This window comes from Penicillium vulpinum, assembly GCF_028829585.1.
Source record: "Penicillium vulpinum strain IBT 29486 chromosome Unknown utg000003l_segment0_segment0, whole genome shotgun sequence".
NCBI lineage: Eukaryota > Fungi > Ascomycota > Eurotiomycetes > Eurotiales > Aspergillaceae > Penicillium > Penicillium vulpinum.
In genome coordinates, this window is record NW_026643243.1 from 5,459,899 (window position 1) to 5,483,019 (window position 23,121).

At 46.1% G+C, this 23,121-nt stretch overlaps 7 protein-coding genes across 7 annotated transcripts; 2 read left to right on the forward strand and 5 right to left on the reverse strand.

The window, feature by feature from the left end:
* Window positions 1-546: 546 nt before the first annotated feature.
* On the reverse strand, window positions 547-2,862 carry N7479_007115 (fungal specific transcription factor domain-containing protein; the record flags this gene model as incomplete). The annotated part of the gene is made up of 5 exons (XM_057254809.1): window positions 547-1,603; window positions 1,665-2,153; window positions 2,230-2,372; window positions 2,432-2,707; window positions 2,758-2,862. Coding segments are annotated over 5 exons (2,070 nt in total), but the record flags the coding sequence as incomplete, so codon positions are not given.
* Window positions 2,863-5,363: 2,501 nt separating this feature from the next.
* N7479_007116 (uncharacterized protein) lies at window positions 5,364-7,067 on the forward strand (the record flags this gene model as incomplete). Its single annotated transcript, XM_057254810.1, has 1 exon — window positions 5,364-7,067. The coding sequence occupies one exon, from the start codon at window positions 5,364-5,366 to the stop codon at window positions 7,065-7,067; it is 1,704 nt and encodes a 567-aa protein (XP_057108672.1).
* Window positions 7,068-7,815: 748 nt separating this feature from the next.
* On the reverse strand, window positions 7,816-9,191 carry N7479_007117 (uncharacterized protein; the record flags this gene model as incomplete). The annotated part of the gene is given in 4 exon segments (XM_057254811.1): window positions 7,816-7,925; window positions 7,964-8,126; window positions 9,035-9,119; window positions 9,133-9,191. Coding segments are annotated over 4 exon segments (417 nt in total), but the record flags the coding sequence as incomplete, so codon positions are not given.
* Window positions 9,192-10,035: 844 nt separating this feature from the next.
* On the forward strand, window positions 10,036-14,055 carry N7479_007118 (uncharacterized protein; the record flags this gene model as incomplete). Its single annotated transcript, XM_057254812.1, has 1 exon — window positions 10,036-14,055. The coding sequence occupies one exon, from the start codon at window positions 10,036-10,038 to the stop codon at window positions 14,053-14,055; it is 4,020 nt and encodes a 1,339-aa protein (XP_057108674.1).
* Window positions 14,056-15,492: 1,437 nt separating this feature from the next.
* Window positions 15,493-16,065, reverse strand: N7479_007119 (uncharacterized protein; the record flags this gene model as incomplete). Its single annotated transcript, XM_057254813.1, has 2 exons — window positions 15,493-15,752; window positions 15,819-16,065. 2 exons carry the CDS (start codon window positions 16,063-16,065, stop codon window positions 15,493-15,495), a joined length of 507 nt encoding a protein of 168 aa, XP_057108675.1.
* A 3,690-nt stretch (window positions 16,066-19,755) lies between these two features.
* On the reverse strand, window positions 19,756-20,224 carry N7479_007120 (Tetratricopeptide-like helical; the record flags this gene model as incomplete). The annotated part of the gene is made up of 2 exons (XM_057254814.1): window positions 19,756-20,002; window positions 20,049-20,224. The coding sequence occupies 2 exons, from the start codon at window positions 20,222-20,224 to the stop codon at window positions 19,756-19,758; spliced, it is 423 nt and encodes a 140-aa protein (XP_057108676.1).
* Window positions 20,225-20,939: 715 nt separating this feature from the next.
* N7479_007121 (MDR family MFS transporter) lies at window positions 20,940-22,868 on the reverse strand (the record flags this gene model as incomplete). The annotated part of the gene is made up of 4 exons (XM_057254815.1): window positions 20,940-21,250; window positions 21,325-22,244; window positions 22,317-22,537; window positions 22,590-22,868. 4 exons carry the CDS (start codon window positions 22,866-22,868, stop codon window positions 20,940-20,942), a joined length of 1,731 nt encoding a protein of 576 aa, XP_057108677.1.
* Window positions 22,869-23,121: the final 253 nt, after the last annotated feature.

The window sequence follows — 23,121 nt, forward strand, 5'->3', positions numbered from 1 at the left end:
GATCACTTACACCCTCACAATTACTCACCCTACATCTACCTCGATCACTTTCATTTGGGCTGTTGGAAACTCTTGAATCATCTGGAGCCGCAACCTAGAAGGCTTGCCCAGAACGCCACTTCCGTGCGTGCGTACATTGCTTGCTAGTATCTATATACTGCTAACCTATGTAGCCTGCAACTAAGGTGGAGTGGAAATCAAATTTACATTATATGACTTGCCAAACATCTTCTTTAAATTGATTTGCCGCCTTATTATGTACTGCACATGGTAAATAACTAGGTAATCTGTAAGTAATTAAGTGCTCTATGGTGGCCTACATATCTACATAGGCTAATCAAGTGTATACAACCCTAATTGATCTGAGCTGTTTGCGGTGTTATTTAGACTGGCATTGGGCTTGACAATGTAATGCGTGCATCACTAAACCCTGATGTAAAGACATTGGAAATACCGCCCGTCGTGTTGCCTGTCGTAAAGTTGAATTTTCTCTTTCAAGTTTATGAAACTATCCAACGCCAAGAATTAATAATCAACAGCAAATCCTTATGGCTCGTTGAAGACAACGCTAGAACATGAATCCCCCCAGAGCATGGGGAATTCTAAAGAGGAAAGCTGGGGATTTGGAAATGTGTCTTCTTGCGCCATCGATGAAAAATTATCGGGCATTGAATAAGGATCTCCTGCTTCCAAAGACGGCCACTTTTCATGTTCACCATACATCCCTATCGGACTTGGGAATTGGGGTTGCCCTAAAGAGCCAGAAGCAGACAATGTAGGAGCGAGTGGACTAGATGACTGCTTGAGCTGCACAATTCTGGCAAAAAGCTGACTAGCCACGCGGGCTCCGGATGCAGCCATGTCACTGAGCTCGGCTAACATTTGAAGACGATGAATAGCCTGCTCTACCGCCCGCATTGCTATTTGATATGTCATTCTAACCTTGATTCCCACGAGGTTCGTGCTATTGTCGCCTTGATCAAATGGGAAATCTGGATGCGAACAAAGATTAAGCAGAAGAATGGTAGGCTCAAAAGAGTTGAAGATAATTGCAGAAAATCGTGTATAGGAGCCCCCAAACATTGTATGAAGGGTTGCAACAGCTTCGAGAACTTTCAATGCAGCCATCCCTAGCCTCTGTTTCTGCGACTGAAGAAGAACTTTCTTGTAGGGGGCTAAACTTGCGATTTGTTTTGGTCTCAGCAGTAGGAGAGGGCGGAAATTCCAACAAATTGAGTCGAAGATCGCGATATATAGCAGTTGTCTTTGCATAGGTAGCTTTGGGAGAGTCTTATCCAAAGTCGTGTCTGGGTAGGTTATAGCGAAGGCCGGGTGTAAGTTGCTGAGATACTCGGAGTTGAGCTTCTCATATCTCTGCTCACTCTCGGTCGGGTTAAATTCAGAGTTACGCTGTAGCCCAAGGCCTCGCCAAAACAAGCCAAGCTGAACTTGCATGAGACGTTCGGTGAATATGTCGGGCGCTTTAGCAGCAGTTTCTGCCGGTATATGGCCAATCTCTGGGATCAAGCACAGCCGGGGTAGTGTATCTTCGGCCAAGTGATTGGGTAAGAACGGAATCCGATCTAATTGTCTGGACAAATGACTATCACTCAGATGTGTTAATCGATAGTAAGATCTCAGTATTGTACTGATACCAAGCGTACCTGTCCAAAACATAAAGACTGCAAAAAGTTCTCCGCTGAATATCTCTTTCCAATTCCTGAGCACTATCTTTGGCAAGCTGAGATTCAATAAGAATGGTATTATTAGTGTGGATGCCAGCTTTTTGAGCAGCTTGACATGCAGAAGCTATGCCCTCCCAAAATTGGCCAGTCCTCCCTCCACATGAGACTTTCAATGCAGCAAAAATGATATGTTGAATACGGACCAAAGTGCCTTTCCAGTCGAGAATCTCGCACGCTGTAGCAAGATTTTTTCCAATATTACTACATGTGTCACGAATATCGGCTAGAGACCGACCGCAAATTTGATCAACGGTATGAGAGGGCGAGGGCAAAAACTGTGTCGCATAAGAACAAATGCGAGTAATTAGAGCTGCAAACTCGACGTCGGCAACCTCCGCAATTTTATCCTTTGCCCACCACAGCTGGTAATTTGTCAAAAAGCTGGGAGCGTGAATGACTTGCTTCATCCTAAGCCAACGGTAGAGATTAGAACGAGAGAGCTAAGCAATCTTGCTAAGCAAAACTGATAACTAAACAGGCTTACCAATTCAACTCATAAACGAAATATTGCACAAGAAAGTCGATGATTTGGCGCTCAGGCATGAGATCAAGCTCACAGTGAATGGCGTCCCAAGTAGAGGATAAGGCATCCGTTTGCTCTGTATCAGTTTGATCAGGCAATTCTAGCTGTGAGGTTGAATTAAGTCTAAATAATACCATAAGGGTAGCAATACTACGAGACTCACCCTTCGGAGCAAAGCCATTGTGTTGGAATTGCTATCCTCAGAATAGCCAAAGGATCGAGCTAGGGCACAATGCTCTTTGGGGCAGTGAGATTCGGAGTCATCCATGGCTGGTTTTCGCATGGGCCGTGCGCTCTCTACCGGTCGAGGTGGTTGGGTCCCTAGCTGATCTGCAGGGACTGACGAATAGGAGGGCACATTCACCGGCGGAGAATCGTAGACACACTCTTCAGGTCGGCGACGGCGGGTACAATGGTTGCATGGATATTGGCGGTCGCACTACAAACAATCCAAATCAGCATTGCATCACGATCGGAGTCCGGTCGCACTCGCTTTCTGTTTACGCGTATAGCAAGGATAACACGTTCTGACACGACGTTTTCGGCCTTGCATGGCGAACGCAAGTAGATGTAACAAATAAAGAGTAGGAATTGGCTGACGCAAGTCAGAGGAGTTTAGCCCTGGAGGTACGGAGGTAGGCGGGAGATTATCTAGGCACATACCCGGCCCCCAAACGGCATTACTTGGCACCAACCTCCTTATTGTCTCACAATCACCCCGTTAGTTTACTCCAATATAGTAGCTATTTTCAATACGTGGGAGTGAGACAAGCATATGTTAGAAGGTGTCATGCAACTATGATGTCAAAACAGTTTGTTGACACATTACAAGTACGGACCCATCTAGACTGGATCGTACATCACCACTGTCAGTCCCTAGCGAGCCGGTGAACAGAAATATGAAAGACATCGATCATAACCAGAAAAGACTGAATTTGCGAGGGGAACTTCGGGGATTCGACCTTTGTATACTGAATGAGACCCAGCGACGCTTTGCCGATCAAATCATACGGGCTGACAAGCTTGCCGATGGTGGCGAAGATAGTTCGAAGAGCACAAACAACATAGATGTTATGTCTTCCTTCAGCCGGAGATCTACCCCTATAAAATCCGAGCAAGATGATAACTTTCAGATGCAATGATTCACTATCATCATTAGGTTTGATATTCTGTTAGGATGGGTGGTCACCTGACCATGTTTTCCAGGACTGCCAGCCCTTTTCTTCTTCTTTCTCCCTTAGTATTCAGCAGTTAGCAGTCTGAATAAAGCTGTGCTGGTCTCTCCTAGCTTCTCATCCACTTACTTGTCCCGAGCACCTTACTTTTATCATATTTAACCTTGGAATACTTAAGATAGGTACCTACATACCTAAGCTACCCCCGGCGCCTGGGTATCCACCCGTACCCGGTATCCACCTCGGTACTCCACACTCTCCCGAAAGCCTAGGGGCAGAGAGCACACTCTTCTTTTCGCGCCGATCTTGCATTTTTATCAATATCAACGTGCTATGCACTATTGGCGCACAATTTTATTGAACATTTGACAGCTCGCCAGCTCCATTCTAGCTCCGAATTTCGAGTTTTTCACGCCAATGCGTGCACTCACGTACCTTTCAAACCGTTGTCGCGACATAAGAACAGTAATTGTTTCTCACCGTATGAATCCTACGATCCTTATGAATCCTTTGAGAACAACATACACACCAGAGCAAGAGCTAGGGCAAGAGCTAGAACTGACTCAGTAACAACCATAGCATCCCACCTTGGATAAATAATTTCATAAATTATTCTACTAACGACAAAATTGATACGCCCCATAGTTACTAGTGTCCGATGTCAGAGTACGATGCCTATGCTAGATGCCAGATGCCAGATACACATGCTGTTGCAACAGCCGTCAATTCCGATCTCTATCTCTAGAGGGTGTGAGTGGTCATTTTGAAAGAGTTAAATAGGGGGTTTTCAAAAGGAATCAGCTTGGTGTTCCGAGTCGGTCCTATGGAGGACGTGTTAGAATCGGGGGTCACCTGACCCTGTTTTCCAGTCCCCATTCTTTTTGTACAACTCCGCCGGCAGTTTGAGGCATCAATCAAGAAAATTGGAAATGGCGAGGACAAAGAAGAGGTTCTAAAGGCGGTGGTGACACTTGTCACTGATGCTATCAGGACCACAGTAGCAGGCATGTTGTTCATCGACCCATCTGTGGCGAAGGAAACTCACACTGTAGTTGACCATGGTATTGACAGCTTGCTGCCTGCAGATTCAGAGCATGGCTAAATGCATCCTTTGGAAAGAGCATTAGTATGTTGAAACTGATGGATGCGCGATCGAGTATTGGTTTATTGCGGAGGAGGCCATCGGGGCTTAGTTTTTGTAGAAGATCACACTGGGAGATGTGTTCGTCCTGTTTGAAGATATAATACATGATTACATCGTACATATGTTACAGTATAAATCAAATTTCCGCTATTACACATTTTCCACGGTAGACTTCAAAAACATTTGGCTTGATGAACATGGCGATACACATGGAAGATATAGAAAGAAACCTGCTATTGTGGGCTCTCCCTTGAATGCAAAGTGCAGGATGACTACAAGTTTTTATATCCTGGGTACAAGGTGTAATTGCGAGGCCCCATGAAGGTGCTGATCATTTTATCCTGACTACAAACCGTCGGCGATACCAAATATGATGTACCAATCATACAACTATAGTCTAAGCTAAGACCGATTATTTCCGCGAAACCCTGGAGCTAGCATGACTGATAAAGACTAAGGACCCTTAATTGAAATTGATCGGCAACTAGGGTGTACCAATCGAGTTGAGACCTTTCGGGTTCTGAGAGGGTCCTGATAACTTCGGCCGACAATCATCGGGTTTGTTTATACTAACATATACCAACACTTCAAATTCATCGGCGTTAATATCGTGCAATTCATTAACTCCTATTTCCGTGAAATATCCTCTATTTTATCTTCTTCTTTTGTTCTACTGTTATTGTTGCAGCATTTTTCATTGCGTGTGCTCAGATATAACTACAACCAGGTCACTCAACTCACCACCTAATAGCTTGGCACGCTATCAACTTTCTACCATGACCACAATATTGTCTACTACCTCAGACAGTGTCGGAGATATTGGACAAAACACAGCATGTTCACCGACCATCGAGAACCAAAACGTGAGCCAAGTAAGCGAAGACTACCTCCATCAACCCAACGAAAAGGACCACTCCAGTGATCCGGGCGTCAGCGACAACGATGTACGCAAAATCACGGGCTATCGATGGTTTCTAATTTGCGCTGCTCTTTACCTCTCAGCATTGATGTATGGACTGGATACAACGATCGCTGCGGACGTTCAAGGGGCGGTAATTCAGAGGTTTGGCCAAGTTGACCAACTCGCCTGGATTGGGGCCGGGTTCCCTCTTGGATCAGTCGCTGTCATTTTGCCCTACGGATTTCTTTTTACCACTTTCAACATGAAATGGCTCTACATTGCCGGGATTGTCCTTTTTCAGGGCGGGTCTGCTCTCTGTGGTGGCGCTCCAAACATGGGTGCCCTGATTGTGGGACGTGTGATTGCCGGTGCCGGAGGAACTGGTATCTATCTAGGAGGACTGAGCCACATCTCGGCCATGACGACTCGAAATGAGCGTGGGGCATATCTCGCTGGCACTGGGTTTGTCTGGGGTTTAGGAGCGATCCTAGGCCCTGTGGTTGGTGGCGGGTTTTCGGATTCATCTGCCACTTGGCGATGGGGATTCTATATCAATCTTATCATCGGTGCTATCACAGCTCCTGTTTACCTGTTCTACCTTCCAGCCATTCATCCAGCTCCTGGAAGACCACTCAAAGATCGAATTCTTAGTCTGGACTATGTTGGATTCGTGCTTAGCGCAGCGATGTGGGCGACATTTGCGATAGGCTTCATCTTTGCCGGTGGAATCTGGCAGTGGAACGAGGGTAGTACCATTGCAATGCTTGTGGTATGGGGAGTTCTACTTGCTATTTACGCACTACAGCAGACCTTCTGCATCTTTACCACCCCCGAACAAAGATCATTTCCCGGACACCTGCTTAAATCTCGAACCCAAATCTTATTCTATATCACCACCACCTGCGCCAACACCTGCATGTTCTTTACCACATTCTACATCCCGATCTACTTCCAGTTCACACGGAACGATTCATCCCTCATGGCCGCAGTCAGACTTCTTCCCTACCTCCTGTTCACTATCGCGTTCAACCTTGCTTCCGGCTCGGCCCTTCCCAAAATAAAGTATTACATGCCTATGTGTCTGGTTTCCGGAATCCTTATGACTATAGCTGGTGCGTTGTTCGTGGGATACCTTTCCCCTTCGACACCAACTAGCCAGATCTACGGTTTTAGTATCCTGATGGGAGTCGGAACCGGAATCACTATGCAGCTAGGATACTCCGTGGGCAGCCTGAAAGTCAAACCAACCGACGCTCTCAGCGCTATCAACTTGCAGAATGTTGCGCAGATTGGAGCCACGGTCATCTGTCTTGTTATTGCCAGCCAAGCGTTCCAATCAAACGCCATCAGCAACTTGAATCGTGTTTTGGCAGGTCAGGGATTCAGTCAATCTGAAATTCGAAGTGCTGTTGCTGGATCCCAGAGCATGCTGTTTGAGAAGCTCAGTAGTGACTTACGGACTGCAGCTATTGAAGCAATAACCTCCGCGATGGCAAGGGCCTTTATCATACCACTTGTGGCTGGCGTATTAGGGCTTGTTTGCTCTCTGTTGATGAGTCGGGAGAGACTGTTTGGATAACTAAATGCCCGGGTGGTGGCTCAAAGTTCAAACCGAATAAGATTCTATGGCTTTGTTGAAGTGCGAAGGTTGTCTAGTGATATGGTGTTGGGATAGAAGACTTGCTTTGAGGGGAGGTAAATCATATAGACATTTTTCAGGTACGCGATTGCATCTAGACTACGCGGTTAGCATAATTATTTTGTTACCATCATGGTACCATTTTATCTGGTACAGTCGATCGTAACACACGGGCTATCATCTAAATGTGCTACACAAAATTTAACGGACGAAGCCGCCGGCGCCTCCTCTTCATCAACATCACCCTTAACGCATGACGCAGCTCGACCTTTCTCCATTTTCCGCCACCAACCACCAACAAACAAAAAGATGAAATAGAGGCAAGAACAAAAAAAACATACAACAGCGAGAGTATGACCGTGGTCACCTAGCGCCCACGGTTCAGGTGTGGGCGGCTCGCCGCTCTATTCAGGGCACTCAGGGCAGATATTCACCCACCTGAATATTCCTCACCCGAATATTCAGCCCGCACAGTAAAAGGTACATTTTTATCATGACCAAAAAAGCTACAAGTATCCTTCCTTTCCCCGTCCATTTTCATCCCTCCAGCTTCGCTTTGTTACTCTAACCCCGCTTAGTCACGAGTAAGATGCGTACCAAAGCTTTCATATTCCGCTACCACTTATTGCATATAGGCTAGTAAAAATCTATCACATGCTGGGAATTTGCCATCAGGAGGCCATAAACACTATTCTAAATCACCAACATTCGAAAAGATTATTTTCTCAGACCCCGCCAAATGCTTCTCACGGTCACCTTTGAGTGACAAATCATCATCCAGCGCGACCTGTCTCATGTCTTCCATATCGCTTTGAAGGTAACGAGGGCGGTCATACCTTTCCTATCTCGCCTCTTTAGCAAGCGTTGCACTGTCAACGCTTTTGCTTGAGAAAAACCGAAATCGTACCCTGCGATATTGCACCGCGATGATTTGCTCGCCTTGGGCCACAAACTGACGTTACAAATCTTCCGCTTATCCACTAGGTAGACCCAGCTAGTCTGGGATCAGTCAGTCCACTAAATAGTACAAACACTCCTAATACCAACAGCGCACTCGAGAATGGTATGGCTAAATTTCCATCTAGCAGCTTTTGTTCTCGCGAAAGTTCGGCGACACGGGTATCCAACTAGACTTCCGCAAAGCCCACAAATGGGCCCCCACCCTAGGCCCAAAGCCCAACCCGCAGTGAGCTATAGGCCTAACCTTCGAAACCCGACTCAACCCGTAGCCCACTAATGGGGGCCCATGAGGCCCCCATTAAAGCCCATCTTATCGGCCTCTGTAATCGCTGTATTACGACCTTACACTGGGTATAGAAAGTTCAAATTCAGAATTCAGAATTTTACTAGCTATATAAGTATATATTTCAATCTTGAATAAAATCCAACCGGTAGAGGTCGAGATACTCCGAAAATAGGCTAATCTTAACGTTTTGGTGAGATATATATTTTGGGTTTGCATAGGAATACTACTACTTTCTACGTGAACTTCTGTAATTTATAAATTATCTAAATAACGCGTTTTCTCGCGTTTTTAAACGTGATATAGAGAGATAACTAGTAATTGATTTTAAACAATTTAAACTAATAAAATATTACCTTCAGAATAAGGGTTAGAAACGGGGGTAAAACGGGGGTAAAACGAAGGGTAATTCTAAAAACCCTTTTAGGGGGTTCAACTTAGTATATTTGCATTGTTTGGGGCCCATTGGGCTTTCACCCCGGGCCCATAGCCAATCGATAGGCCTAAGGACCGGGCCCAAAACCCGGCCTATTTACGGGTTGGGTCGGGTTGGGCTTTGGGCTTTGTGGGCCGGTGCGGAAGTCTATATCCAACACACAATATATATATCTTCTCCCTCATCGATAGTTCGTTCAATCCACTTCCGGACATCCTCTAATCTCACGATATCCCGAAACCATTCCCTATGGTTGTCCAAATAATAGGTCTTCACTTGTTTCGTGTTAATGTGAATCGAGGCATTCGTACAACTTGACAGGGTACAGGAGAGTAAGGCGGTAAGCTCCGAGGCAAAATTGCCCAAAGGGAATCGGTGCCCTCGTACTAGGATACAACTTTTTCAAGAATATTGAGATCCTTGTTCAGTCTGGGATCATAGTAATCTCGGTGAGGCTCATCGATACTCTTTACAAAACGACCCAGCTTAATAGCAGATAAAGGTAGGAAGAACTGCGGGAGAAGAACGTTACTGCGCATGGTGAAGTCAATCAAATATTTGTTGTGGTACGAATAAGATAGAGCAGATTGGATCAGAAGAGGAAATATGAAGACAGATAGCTGGCGACGTGGCAAAGTGGGTCAAGTTGTCAAATAAGGGACCGGCCACGCTATGACGTGACTGATCGTTCTTGATTATCAAGGCTGAGTATATAACTTACAGGACGCTTGTAAGTCTACATAAATGTAGAGAGATTTTGGACGAGGCAAGGCTATGGCTAACCGCTGCACTGACCGCTGTCATGCGCAAATATTGACAGATGGGGAGAGAGGACGACGTGGCATTATTTGATTGGGAACCCCACAGGGCGGCCGAGGTCATTACATCTGTTCATGCAGCACGCACTAAGTGCTGGGCCAACAAGATTTCCAGCCTAAATGATCTGTTTCCATAGCGTACGAGCAATGGTATGCTATATTTAGACATCCAACCGGGGTTCCACCTGCGGCTACTGAATGGAGGGTAAGTGCTGAACGAAGGATGCGGCGGTTTATGCGTTCAGGCTATGGGTAATTATTATATTTCGCCTGGTGAGTCTGTGTTGACGAGCGCATGCTCCACTAGGCACATTATCAGTCCAAAAATATTTTTCTGACCACCAATCTTGAAGGAAGTACATTTGAGAAGATATGGATCTGGAAATCAAGCTCGCAGATCGATACGAGCGAATGGGGCCAGCGGATGACCTCGAAGAGGCTATCCAGGTATCTCGCCAAGCTGTTCAGAGCACCCCCGAAAACCATCCCGATCTTGCAGAAAGGTTGAACGGCCTCGCAAAGACACTTAGAAAGCGATATAAACGGACTGGCCAAACTGATGATCTCGAAGAGGCAATCCAGCTTTCTCGCCAGGCGGTTCAGATCACTCCTGATAATCATCCTGATAATCATCCTGATAATCATCCTGATAATCATCCTGATAATCATCCTGATCTTGCAGGACGGTTGAATGGCCTCGCAAACACACTCGAAATACGATATAAACGAACTGGACAAACTGATAACCTCGAAGAGGCGATTCAACTTTCTCGCCGGGCGGTTCGAATCACTCCCGATGATCATCCTAATCTCGTAGGACGGTTGATAAGCCTCGCAAATAAAGTCCAAAGTCGATATGAACGAACTGGACAAAGAGATGACCTCGAAGAGGCTATCCAAGTGTCTCGCCAAGCTGTTCAGATTACTCCCGGTGATCATCCTAATCTTGCAGGACGGTTGATAAGCCTCGCAATCACACTAGAAAGGCGATATGAACAAACTGGACAAAGAGATCACTTCGAAGAGGCTATCCAAGTGTCTCGCCAAGCTGTTCAGATTACTCCCGATGATCATCCTAATCTTGCAGGACGGTTGATAAACCTCGCAATCATACTAGAAAGGCGATATGAACGAACTGGACAAATAGATGATCTCGAGGAGGCAATCCAGCTTTCTCGCCAGGCGGTTCAGATCACTCCCGATAAAGATCCTGATCTTGTAATAGGGTTGCAAATCCTTGCAAATACACTCAAAAGCCGACACGAGCGAACTAGACAAACTGATGACCTCGAAGAGGCGATTCAACTTTCTCGCCGGGCGGTTCGAATCACTCCCGAGAATCATCCTAATCTTACAGGACGGTTGAGTAGCCTCGCAAACACACTAGGGGGTCGATACGAGCGAACTGGACAAACCGATGACCTTGACGAGGCTATCCAGTTATCTCGCCGGGTGGTTCAGACCACTCCTGAGAATCATTCTGATCTTGCAGAATGGTTGGGTAGCCTCGGGTTTAAGCTCGCAATTCGATACGAGCGAATGGGACAAACAGATGACCTCGAAGAATCAATTCAGGTGTCTCGCCAGGCGGCCCAGATAATTCCTGAGAACAATCCCAATCTTTCAACAGTGTTGAATAACCTTGCAAACGCACTCGGGTCTCGACACGAACTAACAGGACAGGTCAGAGACCTTGAAGAGGCGATTCAACTTTCTCGCCAGGCAGTTCAGATCACTCCTGATAGCCATTCTGATCTTCCAGGAAGATTGAACAATCTCGCAATTAAGCTTAAAAATCGCTATAAGCGAATGGGAAAAATAAACGACCTCAGCGAGGCTATCCAGTTGTCGCGCCGGGCGGTTCGAATCACTCCCGATGATCATCCTAATCTTGCAGGATGGTTGAGTAGCCTCGCAAACACACTAGGGGGTCGATACGAGCGAACTGGACAAACTGATGACCTTGACGAGGCTATCCGGTTATCTCGCCAGGCGATTCAGATCACTCCTAAGAATCATTCTGATCTTGTAGGACGGTTGAGTAGCCTCGGGATTAAGCTCGCAATTCGGTTTAAGCGAATAGGACAAACAGATGACCTCGAAGAATCAATTCAGGTATCTCGCCAGGTAGCTCAGATAATTCCTAAGAGCTATCCCGATCTCGCAGGAGCATTCGAGAACCTCGGAAACACACTCGAGCTTCGACACGAACTAACAGGACAGGTCAGAGACCTTGAAGAGGCAATTGAGTTGTCTCGCCAAGCGATTCAGATAACTCCAAATAATCACCCTGACCTTTCAATATCGTTCAATAACCTCGCAAATAAACTCGAACTTCGCTACGACAGAACCGGACAAATATACGATCTTGAAGAAGCTGTTCAATTGTCTCGTCAGGCGATCCAGACCACTCCTGATAACCATCCAGACCTTGCAAAACAGCTCAATAATCTTGGGACCAAGCTTAAAAGTCGATACGAACGAACAGGAAAAATAGTCGACCTTGAAGAGGCGATCCAGGTTTCTCGCCAGGCTGTTCAGATTACTCCCAATAATCATCCCGATCTTGCTGGATGGTTAGATAACCTCGGAACCAATCTAGCCAGTCAACACAAACGAACAGGACAAATAGTCGATCTTGAAGAGGCAATTCAGGTGTCTCGCCAGGCTGTTCAGATTACTCCTAATGATCATCCTGGGCTCGCTGGACGGTTAAATAACCTCGCAATAAAACTTGAAAGCCGATATAAACAGACGGAGCAGATAGAAGACCTCGAAGAAGCAATTAAGGTGTCTCGCCAGGCGGTCAAGATTACGTCAGCCCCTCCTTTGAATCGAATCAAAGCTGCTCATCTAGCTCTTCGTCTTCTCCTCAGGCAAGAGGACTATACTGGAGGCTATATATTATCTGTTGAAGCAATTGATATTCTGCAGCTTGTGCATGAAAGATCCCCAAGTCTGCAGGATCGCCAATATATTGTCTCTCATATTTCTGGCCTCGCAACACAAGCCTGCTCTCTTGCTTTTCAAGTTGGTCGACCCGTTTTCGAAGGCTTACGATTATTAGAGAGTGGACGTGGTGTCATCCTTGGCCTTCTTATGGATAAGCGCAGTGATATATCTAAATTAAAAGAGCTTTATCCAGCTGTGTGTGCACATTACGAACGCCTTCGCCTTGAGGTAAATACTACTGTTAAGAACGCCGATTCCCAGTGGACAGATAAATATATCTTTGCAAGACGGCGATCGGCCACCGAAGAGCTCGAAAAGTGTATACAGGATATAAGAAATCTCCCGGGCCTCGAATCCTTTCAACGGGGTCTGACTATCAAGCAAATGCAGAATGCTTCTAATAAAGGCAGCATTGTCGTGGTGAATGTTACTAGCCTACGAAGTGATGCTATTATTGTCTGTTCAGCCGGATTTAGCTTGGTTTCTCTTCCTCGATTCAGTGCAGCCCAAGTTAAGAGCTGGGCTGACCAGACGTTAACTTCGGCTTCGGCTAGTGAATATGGTGTGAAGAATAAAGTATACCACCAATTTCTAGCCTGGCTCTGGCGTGAGTGCGTGAATCCTATTCTTATTAACCTCGGTCACTCGGTTCAATCATCTCTAGAGGATCTCCCAAGGGTCTGGTGGATTGGGACTGGACTTACTAGCTCTTTCCCATTTCACGCGGCGTGTGATATCTATACAGGACACAATACATTCTGTCGTATTTTATCTTCCTACGCCCCTTCGATCAAGGCACTCCTACACTCCAGAGAACGGGCTCCTATCTCTGCTTTATCGAATGAAAGCCCCGCAAAACTACTCATAGTTACCATGCCAAAAACACCAGGCGCTGATGACTTACCCGGTGTTGATACCGAGAAGTCCACAGTCCTAGGAGCACTTGGAAATTCCGTCCATGTGGAAGTTCTCAACCAACCGGATTCCACAAGCGTTCTTCGCCAGATTCGTGAATGCAAAATTGCCCATTTTGCTTGCCATGGATTTTCAGACTTGCTTGACCCCTCTCAGAGTGGCCTTGTATTGCAGACCGCCACTGCAAGTCCAAGACAGGACATATTAAGTGTTCTTAAGCTCTGCGAAAACCACTCTGCGTATGGGGATATTGCTTACCTCTCTGCATGTTCAACAGCAGAGACTAAGATAGGACTCCTTGTAGACGAGGTCATCCATGTTGTTAGTGGTTTCCAGGTCGCCGGATTCAGACACGTCATTGGAACTTTGTGGCCATCTGGTGACAATGTGTGTCAGAAGGTTGCGAGATCCTTCTATGCTGAGCTTTGTCGGAACGGCGATCTCGAGTACACTGACAGAGACGTCGCGATGGCACTTCATAAAGCGGTTTTGGCCGTTTCGACGAGTGTTGATTATCGAAAACGGCCGTTACATTGGGCACAGTTTGTCCATTATGGTGCTTGAGCATAGACCAGTGATTTCACTTGTTGTGCTACTTAGCATGTACAAAGCAAGCCCTTAGATCATCACTCAGACACGGCGGCAGCGGGCCACAGAGGAATTTGACATTTTACCAGATTGCCAGATAAAAGATTTACTTTTTTGAATCGATATGGAAGGCTCCAGCTACTGTGCTCATACAATGATGAGACGCGACGTGCATGTATCAATTGGCGTGAAGTGCCGTATAAGTAATAGAACAGGAATCGCTCAGGGCCTGCATACATGTGTCGATCAATACCATGAGGTGATTGGGGCTCTTTTATATACTGAACGAATTTTAGAACTACGCTGGATACTATTGAGACGGCGAGAATGATGTAAATGGTGTAGTATATGGCGTTTCTACGATGCCGGGCACATACCAGTGTGCTCCAAATAGGGTGATCCTGGGTAAGAGTATGTCGTCTCACTATGGTGTGCTACACTCAGTGATAAAGGCAGAGATATGTGAGAAGTATATAGGCTTCCACTTCTAGTGCCGATGTTGCTACTTTTCAGAAAGCGGATAGAATCTAGATGAACATACTTGTTTAAACTATATTCAAGTGACATAGGTGAGTTTTATCCTAAAGTGGGTCATGCCAGACTGTCAATGCATAGTCCACAATGGGCGTAACACAGGCTTAATAACTTACTCGGGAAAATTCAAGAACTCATTGAGCATACATTCCGTTTTCTTGAATCGTAGCTGCTACTCGCGTAATCTGCAGTATTCATACTCCTATGCCCTTTCGTAACCTGAATGGTCCCATTTCAAGTAGGAGATACGTCTCAGTATATTGTGCTAAACCACGATGTCCCTAGCCAATGAACGTCATACTCGGAAATTATACGTTATTCAATCGAGATTAGCCAGGATCCCCGCGTCCACCTTGCAGCGGCGGGCCAATAACAAGCCTTCTTTCAGGGATAAGCCGCCAATCCACAGCATTTCACCTCTCAAGAGGAGCAAGCTCTTGCTATATATGTGACACGAGCATCCTCACACGTACACCAGTGTCAATAACCTTGCTTTGCTACTTAACAACCAAGTGAAATAGGCAGATACTTCGTAATCCTAGATCTGTTTCTATGACTTCTAATAATATGGACTGAAAAGTAGGGCGGTAAGAGGGTATTTCCCAACGAGTCAAAAAAACGGGTAAATACCGACATACAACAGTGAGGATTCGCTGGTGGTCACCCACCCAACTACTAACTCACCGGCGTGTGGCTTAAGTACGGCTGAGCGGACGGGAAGCCCTGTTTTCCACACCCTATGGTCGTATGTACTGAGTGTGGTAGTGGAGAGAAATATAACATGCAATTAATTCAAGGGTTCGTGTGCAACAGGCAGAGCGATAAATGAGTTTCAGACCCTACATACTGCTTTGGACGTTTCGCTTCGAGATTCATCTGTCAACTAACCAAGCTGACCTCACGATACAAAAGCCCGTAGGAATTGAAATCCCCTTTCGGGCCACCCCATTGCTCCAGGTCAACTGTCACTCGATCCACCTCTTCAACTCCATGCTTGATATACAAACCTAAACCTTCTGGGCTTGCCTCAGTATAAGCAGGTAGGCCAAGCTCATCTGCTTTATGAACACCAACCGCTACTAGCAGGCCTCCGAGCCCCTGACGCAGATAGTCCGGAAGAACATATAATTCTTTCAACTCTGCCATATTCAAATCGTCAGTCATGATACTTGTATTTAATCAGTGGCTATAATAGGGCAACTTACGGATGAAGTCCTTCTCCTCAAGCAGCTTCGCTCGCTTCAGATAACGTGCTCCTCCCGTAGCATCCATCAAGGCACCATTCATAGTCGGTGGGCGATATCGGTTGTTGTACCCCTCAGCCCACTGGGCTGCCATCTGGCCCTTACAGTGAGCCCACCACACAAACGCTATGGCCTTGTTGGTGGCTTCTTCCGTTATCAGCAGGTATGTATTCTTGGGATCTCCAAGCATCGGGACCATGCGGCGCATTTCGTCATCTTCTCCATCCGATGATCTCTCTGGGGCTTCAATTTTAGGCCGAAGATGAGCTGGCTAGAGCAAAGCTCCAATTGGGCTATTATTCTTCCTATTGCTGTCATTCTGCGCGGCCATTTCGATATCCCATATAGTGCGAGCTCCTTCCTCCGTCGCAGGAACACGGCTTACTTGAAAGCCCGGCTTTTCAGGTAGGGCCATAGTGTGAGAAGCCAAAAATTCACGAAAATTTCGACAGAATGAATTATCAGAGGTGAGAAGAAGGAAAAACTGCGCTTATCTCAAGAGGAGTGAGTATGTAAGAAAGACAGACGGGAATGAGTGATAGACGGGCCCGGTCACTTCCCGCAAGAATTCCAAGAAAAAAGCCACGGTAGTCATTTTGAGAATTAAATCGAACGAGCTTCGTGATTTCGCCCATTGCAAGGATGTTGAAAGCCGGTAATACGCCAATCAATGAGAGCTGCGGGCCGCCAAATTCGGAACCGAGCGTTAAGTACCAGCGCTTGAATGGTGAAGCCGGCATAGTTTATCTATTGATTTGGAAGCTCTGGCTTGACCTGAGCCCTGGAGTTCTCCTCTGTTGGCTGCTGTAGTCAAGTGCTAGGCAATCTGTTGGAGGCCCGAGGCCACACATGGTGACAGGATCATGTGGTTTTCTAATTCCTTCTTTCTTCTTTTCCCCGAGGACTCGACCCTAGCTCCAGAAAAACGTCGAAGACAAAAAAACAAGCGTCATCTACATACGTAATGGTCGTCGGGCTCCGGATAGCTCCTCAAAATTACGATATGTTCGGTATCTGATCACCTAGTCAGTATATAAGGATGGCAAGAGGGGGTTAATTTATGGGGAGGAGCTGGGAAAGGCAACAACGAGAGAGCCTGTGGATAGAAAACTCGATGATTCATCGATGATAGCAGAAGCACTAGATAAGCATGGGCCATGGATTATTTTCGGACTCCGAAGAACTTCCGATTTTAATACGCTATGCCTAGAGGAGCATATGAGAGGACAAAAATTAATTAGAAATGGCCCTGGCATACATGTATCATTAGGATTGGCTCTAAAGCTTGTATCATTCCCTGCAAATCGCAAGACTGTGGGTGGACTCCATACACTAAGAACAGATGGCGATCTTACCCCTTCCATATGTATTCACTTTATGCGAGGTAGTCGGCACATGAATTTATACCAACATTGGGGTCATGCGAAGCTTAGAAATTGGACTCTTTGACCAGGAAAACTACCATAAGTCAAAGAGAGCAAATTTCTGAAAATTAGGAGAATATGTCCTGATTACTTTTAAAATGGCTTCAAGCATGACTGATATGGCTTGGACAATGGTAAATAGCGGTCAATAAATATTATTGGGCAGGGTTCAATAGAGATATACAATAGAAGATTTCAATACCCATGTGCTGAAGGACTGATACTGATACCACATGCTTATCGCCTCGAGTATCTCGTGCTGCTGTTCCTATACATTATCTTTTCCTCTGAAAAATACTGTGTAGCAGTTACCTCGAATAATTGTAAGACGCTTGGAGTAGTCTTTGTTGAAAACAACAATTTCCTAAATGATTATTCGGAATATAGCACCCTTTTTGGAACTTACGGTAGGCGTCATTGCATACATATGAAACTGTAATGCTTCATGGAGCGTTGGAGTACAAGATTGTGTATAAAGGCACCCCGAATAAGGTCACACAGGAAGGCTAAAACCATCGTATCTTATGAATCTCATCCACTGATATGCCTTTAAACAAGGACCTGGACGATGTATGGTCCTATATCAACAGCATAAATAAGGTCGTAGTCACCTAGCGCTCACGGTTCGGACATGGGCGGCTCGCCGCTCTATTTAGCCCTCCTTAGGGCACTCCAAGCAGATATTCACCTGCCTAAATATCCTTCACCCGAATATTCCCTTCCTAGTCATGGCATCTTACACGGTTGACAGGCTATATACCTAACCTTTCTAATATAGGACTACTCCCACAGGAGTAAATGTGGGAGTTGAGTCTCTAATGTCCTCCTGCCTAGGGGGGTTTTTTTTTAATCTTCAATCATATCCTAAATAAGTGCAAAGCCTGTATACATTGTAGCCAATAAATATTGCAGCTATTCAGTCAATAGCAACAAAAAAGCATTCCACGTGAAGATTGTCAGATCGTGACACCATGCCCCGCATTCACTACCTCCTCTACCCCCACCACTACCACCATCACATCATGTGGGAAATAATACAGCCATAACAAAAACTAAGGTACCTGTTTAGGGCCTAGGGGGGGGGGCATGCCCCAGTCTAACACATCGCCCCTCCCATCATCCCTCCCGTGGCTCCATTTCTCAAAGCCATAGACCTAGATTGAAGGCCGTGTCTGCGTAAGCGGCGCTGCATTTTCTTTTTGGATGATTCGTTATCCCTGTCGGTCCAATATTGGACATATGCGTCAGAGCAGGTATATATGCCCCGCGGGGGCGGACAGTTGTAGTATTCGTTTGAGCGCGATAAGCCGAAACACATGGTGATATTTGACTGGAAGGTGCTTGTTTGGGATAGTATAGATAGCAGTTGGATGCTTTGGGTTGTTTTGGTTTTTTCAGAAAGTGCTTGGTTTGACATAGATTGTCGTGAGGTCCGCTACAATGAAGGAATTATTGGTTAAATATATAGTGTTCAACACGACATCTTTGGGTTTTATCTGGCATTGAGAACATCTTGGCGTCTTAGCTAGCTTATTTTTGATTTGCTCCTCAATCAGCATAGCCACCACCCAAGAAGGGCTGGGTACTCTGTACGAAGAAAGGTAAGGCAGATCGACATTTATTTGTGTCTGAACACCACCTGATCGAGCATGAATCTTGGCGGTCATTCTTTGGGGCGAGGGTTTGTAATGTTGAAATATGGATTACGATATATCGAACGTACCTCTGGCCTTAAATTACAAGGAATATCTATCTTTAGATGTTTTTCTAGGGCCTCTGCCAACTGTACCTCTGTTGTGTGGGGTACAATATATACAGAACGGACAACACAACATATGATCCGCGTATTAAGCCTTAGAGCCTCATGCATTGACAAAATTAGTGCGCATGTGACCTATCACCCGATACCTGACTACTAGCCGCACAGGCCAAACAGATAAGACAACATACTGTAGAGGGGACTCTGTAGGATGGTGGTGTATGCTGAATACGTGTATTTTACCTTGAAAGTGCTAGAAGCAAAATTTGAAGAGATTAGAAGAGTATCCCACCTTTCTTCGACCAACTACCTCTGGGTTTCCTTCTCCTATCCTCTGCTACTCAACAACCTGCACTGATTTTGTCTAGTTCGCAGACAGACATTACGGCGCGCCAATTACCAGCGCACCCCACTACAGTATGTATACAAAATGTTGATAGCTCTGTTTGTCACCTATGTTATGGGTGATTATATCTATATATGTAGTTTAAATCAGCGGAGCATCGTTCATCGATTCCTAAGTGACAAAAAAGCCTGCCCAGAATGCTTTAGGCTTTTGATCTCTTTTCTGATCTGGCTTATAGCCTGTATTATACAGAGCAACCAATACAGCATACTACCAAAGTGGAATAAAAAATATTTCATATTCGAACTAGCCTGCTAAACATCTTTCGTACATTGATTTCTCGCCTTATTCGCACGGAGCAATCCGTAATTATCGAGACCAAAACATAATCCAATGATCAAAGTCCTCATCATCCACCTCATCGATGCTTCCAGCACGGTCTTCAGAAGGAACGAAACTGTTGAAGATGTCAAAAGCCGTGCCCATTTCCTTTTTGGCTTCCTCTTGCTGATCAATCTGCTTCATGACATTACCATTCTTGTAGTGAGCTCTGGAAGCTCCTGGCCTGGGGTATGTCTCAAGGTTGAAGATCTCGAGGGCTTGATCAAGCAACACACTTCATAAATTAGCAGCCGTAGCGTACTTTAGATGATGGAACTCACAGCGCTGTAGGACCGTCTCCTGTGCGAGCAGAATGGTTCGAAGCCTTTGCACACCCGTCGCCAGTTCGATGGTGAGGATTTCCAACTGAACGCTTGTAATGCTCCGAACATTTGACGTGTAATTTGAAGCTGTCATCGAGTCGACTCTGTGTAGCCAGAACATTGCCCCAGCCCATGTATAATTTTCCATTCCTTTATTGTTAGACTCACGGCAAGTGATAAGATAGGTTCCACTTATACAAAGGAAGAATAATTGTCCTGACCAAGCTCTGCATGACGAGCCTTCAATGCAAATTCGAAGATCTGCACAGCTTCATGATATCGCACTGTCTCGGAGGCCGTATACGAAATTCATTTATATTTCTGTCTCTCCTTTTCTCACTGCTGCCTGTCGTATAATTTCATGAAAGCCGATCCCTTAACTACCTGTGGCCCCTGTCTTATTTGAGCACAGGGCGCTTCCTTTTTTTTGGCCCTAATTACTCCGTAGATATCTGCCAATCACCACAAGTCTGCCTTGCAACAGCACCTGGGCAATGTTTCAATTATCCGACCGCAAATTATCTATATTTATCATAAAATAGTAGAAAGTAGAGAGGGAAAAAACCTGGGATTTTCGTTCTTTTTTTCCAACGTTTTAATACGATGTATAATAAAGATCACCCATCTTTGATTTACAGGGTTTTGCACAAGCAGATAATTTATATTCTGACATTTTTAATCGCGGAATAGTATTACAAGGTGCAAATTAATGCGGTGCAACATATGAACTCTGTATGCACATGTCATAGTTTGGCCCTAAAAATAGCTTGGCCCATCAACTCTCCATGCAGGCATGCTACAACAATCGTATCGTTTGGCATCTCTAAAAATCAATCTGAGTCGTTGCCCTTACCCAATGACCACAGCTCCCTTTGGAGCTGTGTCAAGCCTCCGCCAGTTGCTAAACAGGCTGAATATGAACGTAACGACGCCGCCACCGATAGCGAGAGCAAATGTGACTTTTATAGCCGCCATATACGTGTCGAGGATCCCCGGCATTTGCGCTGTGTCAAATACGGCACGAAGCTGTGTCGCCCCCGTCGCGATCAATGTGGCCGGGTTGATGTCTGGTGCCGTAGTAGGCAATTGCACGACAAGCTGGTTTATGAAGGCGGCTTGGGCTGCTGCGACAAAAAAGGCCCCCCCGAGGGTTTGGAAGACTTGAAACGAAGGTATTTGTTAGCTATGGTTCTTGTAAAGGAGTAAAGGGGACGGAATAGAAATTGCTGCATACCTAATATAATAGCCGTCACGGACGCCAGGTCCCCTGGCGCTGTTCTGCTCTGCGCCACGGTCATGGGAATTTGGAAGCCGCCACCCCAGCCGATACCGCCAAGGATCTGATAGCCGATCCATTTGCTTTCTCCCGTCCCAATATCTAGCGTGTATAGGAGGCCCGCAGTGACGGTTGCAAGGGCAGCGGCGGGAACAAGGATTGGGGTCGCAACGCGCGTCATCGAAATGATCGCGCCCAAGGCAGCGGTGGTTATGCTGAAAGTCAGGACTAGCGGCAAGCTCCGAATGCCTGAGCTCATGGGGCTGGCGTTTTCGATGCTTTGGAAGTAGATGGGCAGATAGTAGAGGACAACGTAGTATGCACCGGCGAAGAAGAAAGCATACAGGGCATTCACCCATATTGAGCGAGAGCACATCAGTCGCAATATCAATACAGCCCGCTCGCCCTGCAAATATTCCCACATGGTGAATGCGACCAAAAGAACCACAAAACCAACAAGCAGACCAATTACCTCACTCGAGGCCCACGGCTTGGTCTGCCCGCCGTACTGTAGGGCCAATAGGTAGGATGTAACAGCACCTAGAACAAGGGCTGTGCCAACCAGGTCCATCTGAAGGATTTTCTCCTTGAGAGTGGCCTCCACTGGTTTGGCGCTACTTGGCGTGCGTAACAAGAACAGGATGATGAGGATAGACAATCCGCCGATGGGCAGGTTAATATAGAAGCACCAGCGCCACGAGAGCCTATCAGTGAGCGCTCCGCCGATGAGGGGCCCTATGGCAGCTGCGACGCCATATGATGTGCCGATGAGTCCTATGAGTGTCGGCCGCTTCTTCGGTTCCATGAATCCTACGAGAGTATATGCACCCGAGCTGATGCCTGCCGCCCCCAGGCCGGCGATTGCGCGCCCAATAATGCTTCAACAAAACGAAAGTTAGGATATTTTTGCTAAAAACAAATTGCCAGATTTCGCGAGGCTCTAGACTTACAGGGTCGTGGAGCTCGGGGCGACGCCGCAGATCAGACTGCCAAGTTCGAAGATGAAGACCGAGAGCAGTAACGAGTACTTGAGTGGGAAATACTTGTACACCTTGCCCCAGGTAGACTGGAAGCCTCCAAGTGTCAGGAAGAAGGCAGAGCCATACCACGCTACTTGGTTGAGGCTGTGGAACTCATCTGTAATCTTGGGGATTGCCGTCGCCACAATAGTCTGCCAAGTCAGACATACGTATCTCTTCTTAGCACATATATGAGACGCTCACCTGGTCAAGGGATACCAGGAATATAATCATAATGAGAGCCACGATGACCATCACAAGTATGATTCCCTGGGGATACTCGCTAGGTTGTTGTGTCGGTTCGCCGTCGAGAGTGCCACTATTCGGCGGTTTCTCCCCGGTATCTAAGCCGAGAGTTGTCAGACTCAGCTTTATGCCTGAAGCTAGCTTATATTCGAGGTTCAACGTACCCATCTCTCTTATAACCGGCTTTCCAGCATCTGGCAGTATATTGGTCGATGGCGACATTGTACCTTCGCCCATAGTGTCGTTTGGTTGCCTCGAGTTCCAAACAGTCAAGTAGTGCCTTAGAGCAATTCTTGGTCTTCAACTGGTCAAGTCTATTTTTTCACAAAAGCCTCTATGCTCTATTGGCTTTCCAGGAAGGAGGAAAGCTTTGTGATATTAGGTTTAACTCTGGATGAAAAAAAGATAGAAAGAAAGTAGTTACTCAAAATGGAAGAATAACAAACCATTAACTACCTGCCCTTTCAACATTCAGCTAACTACACGTCCA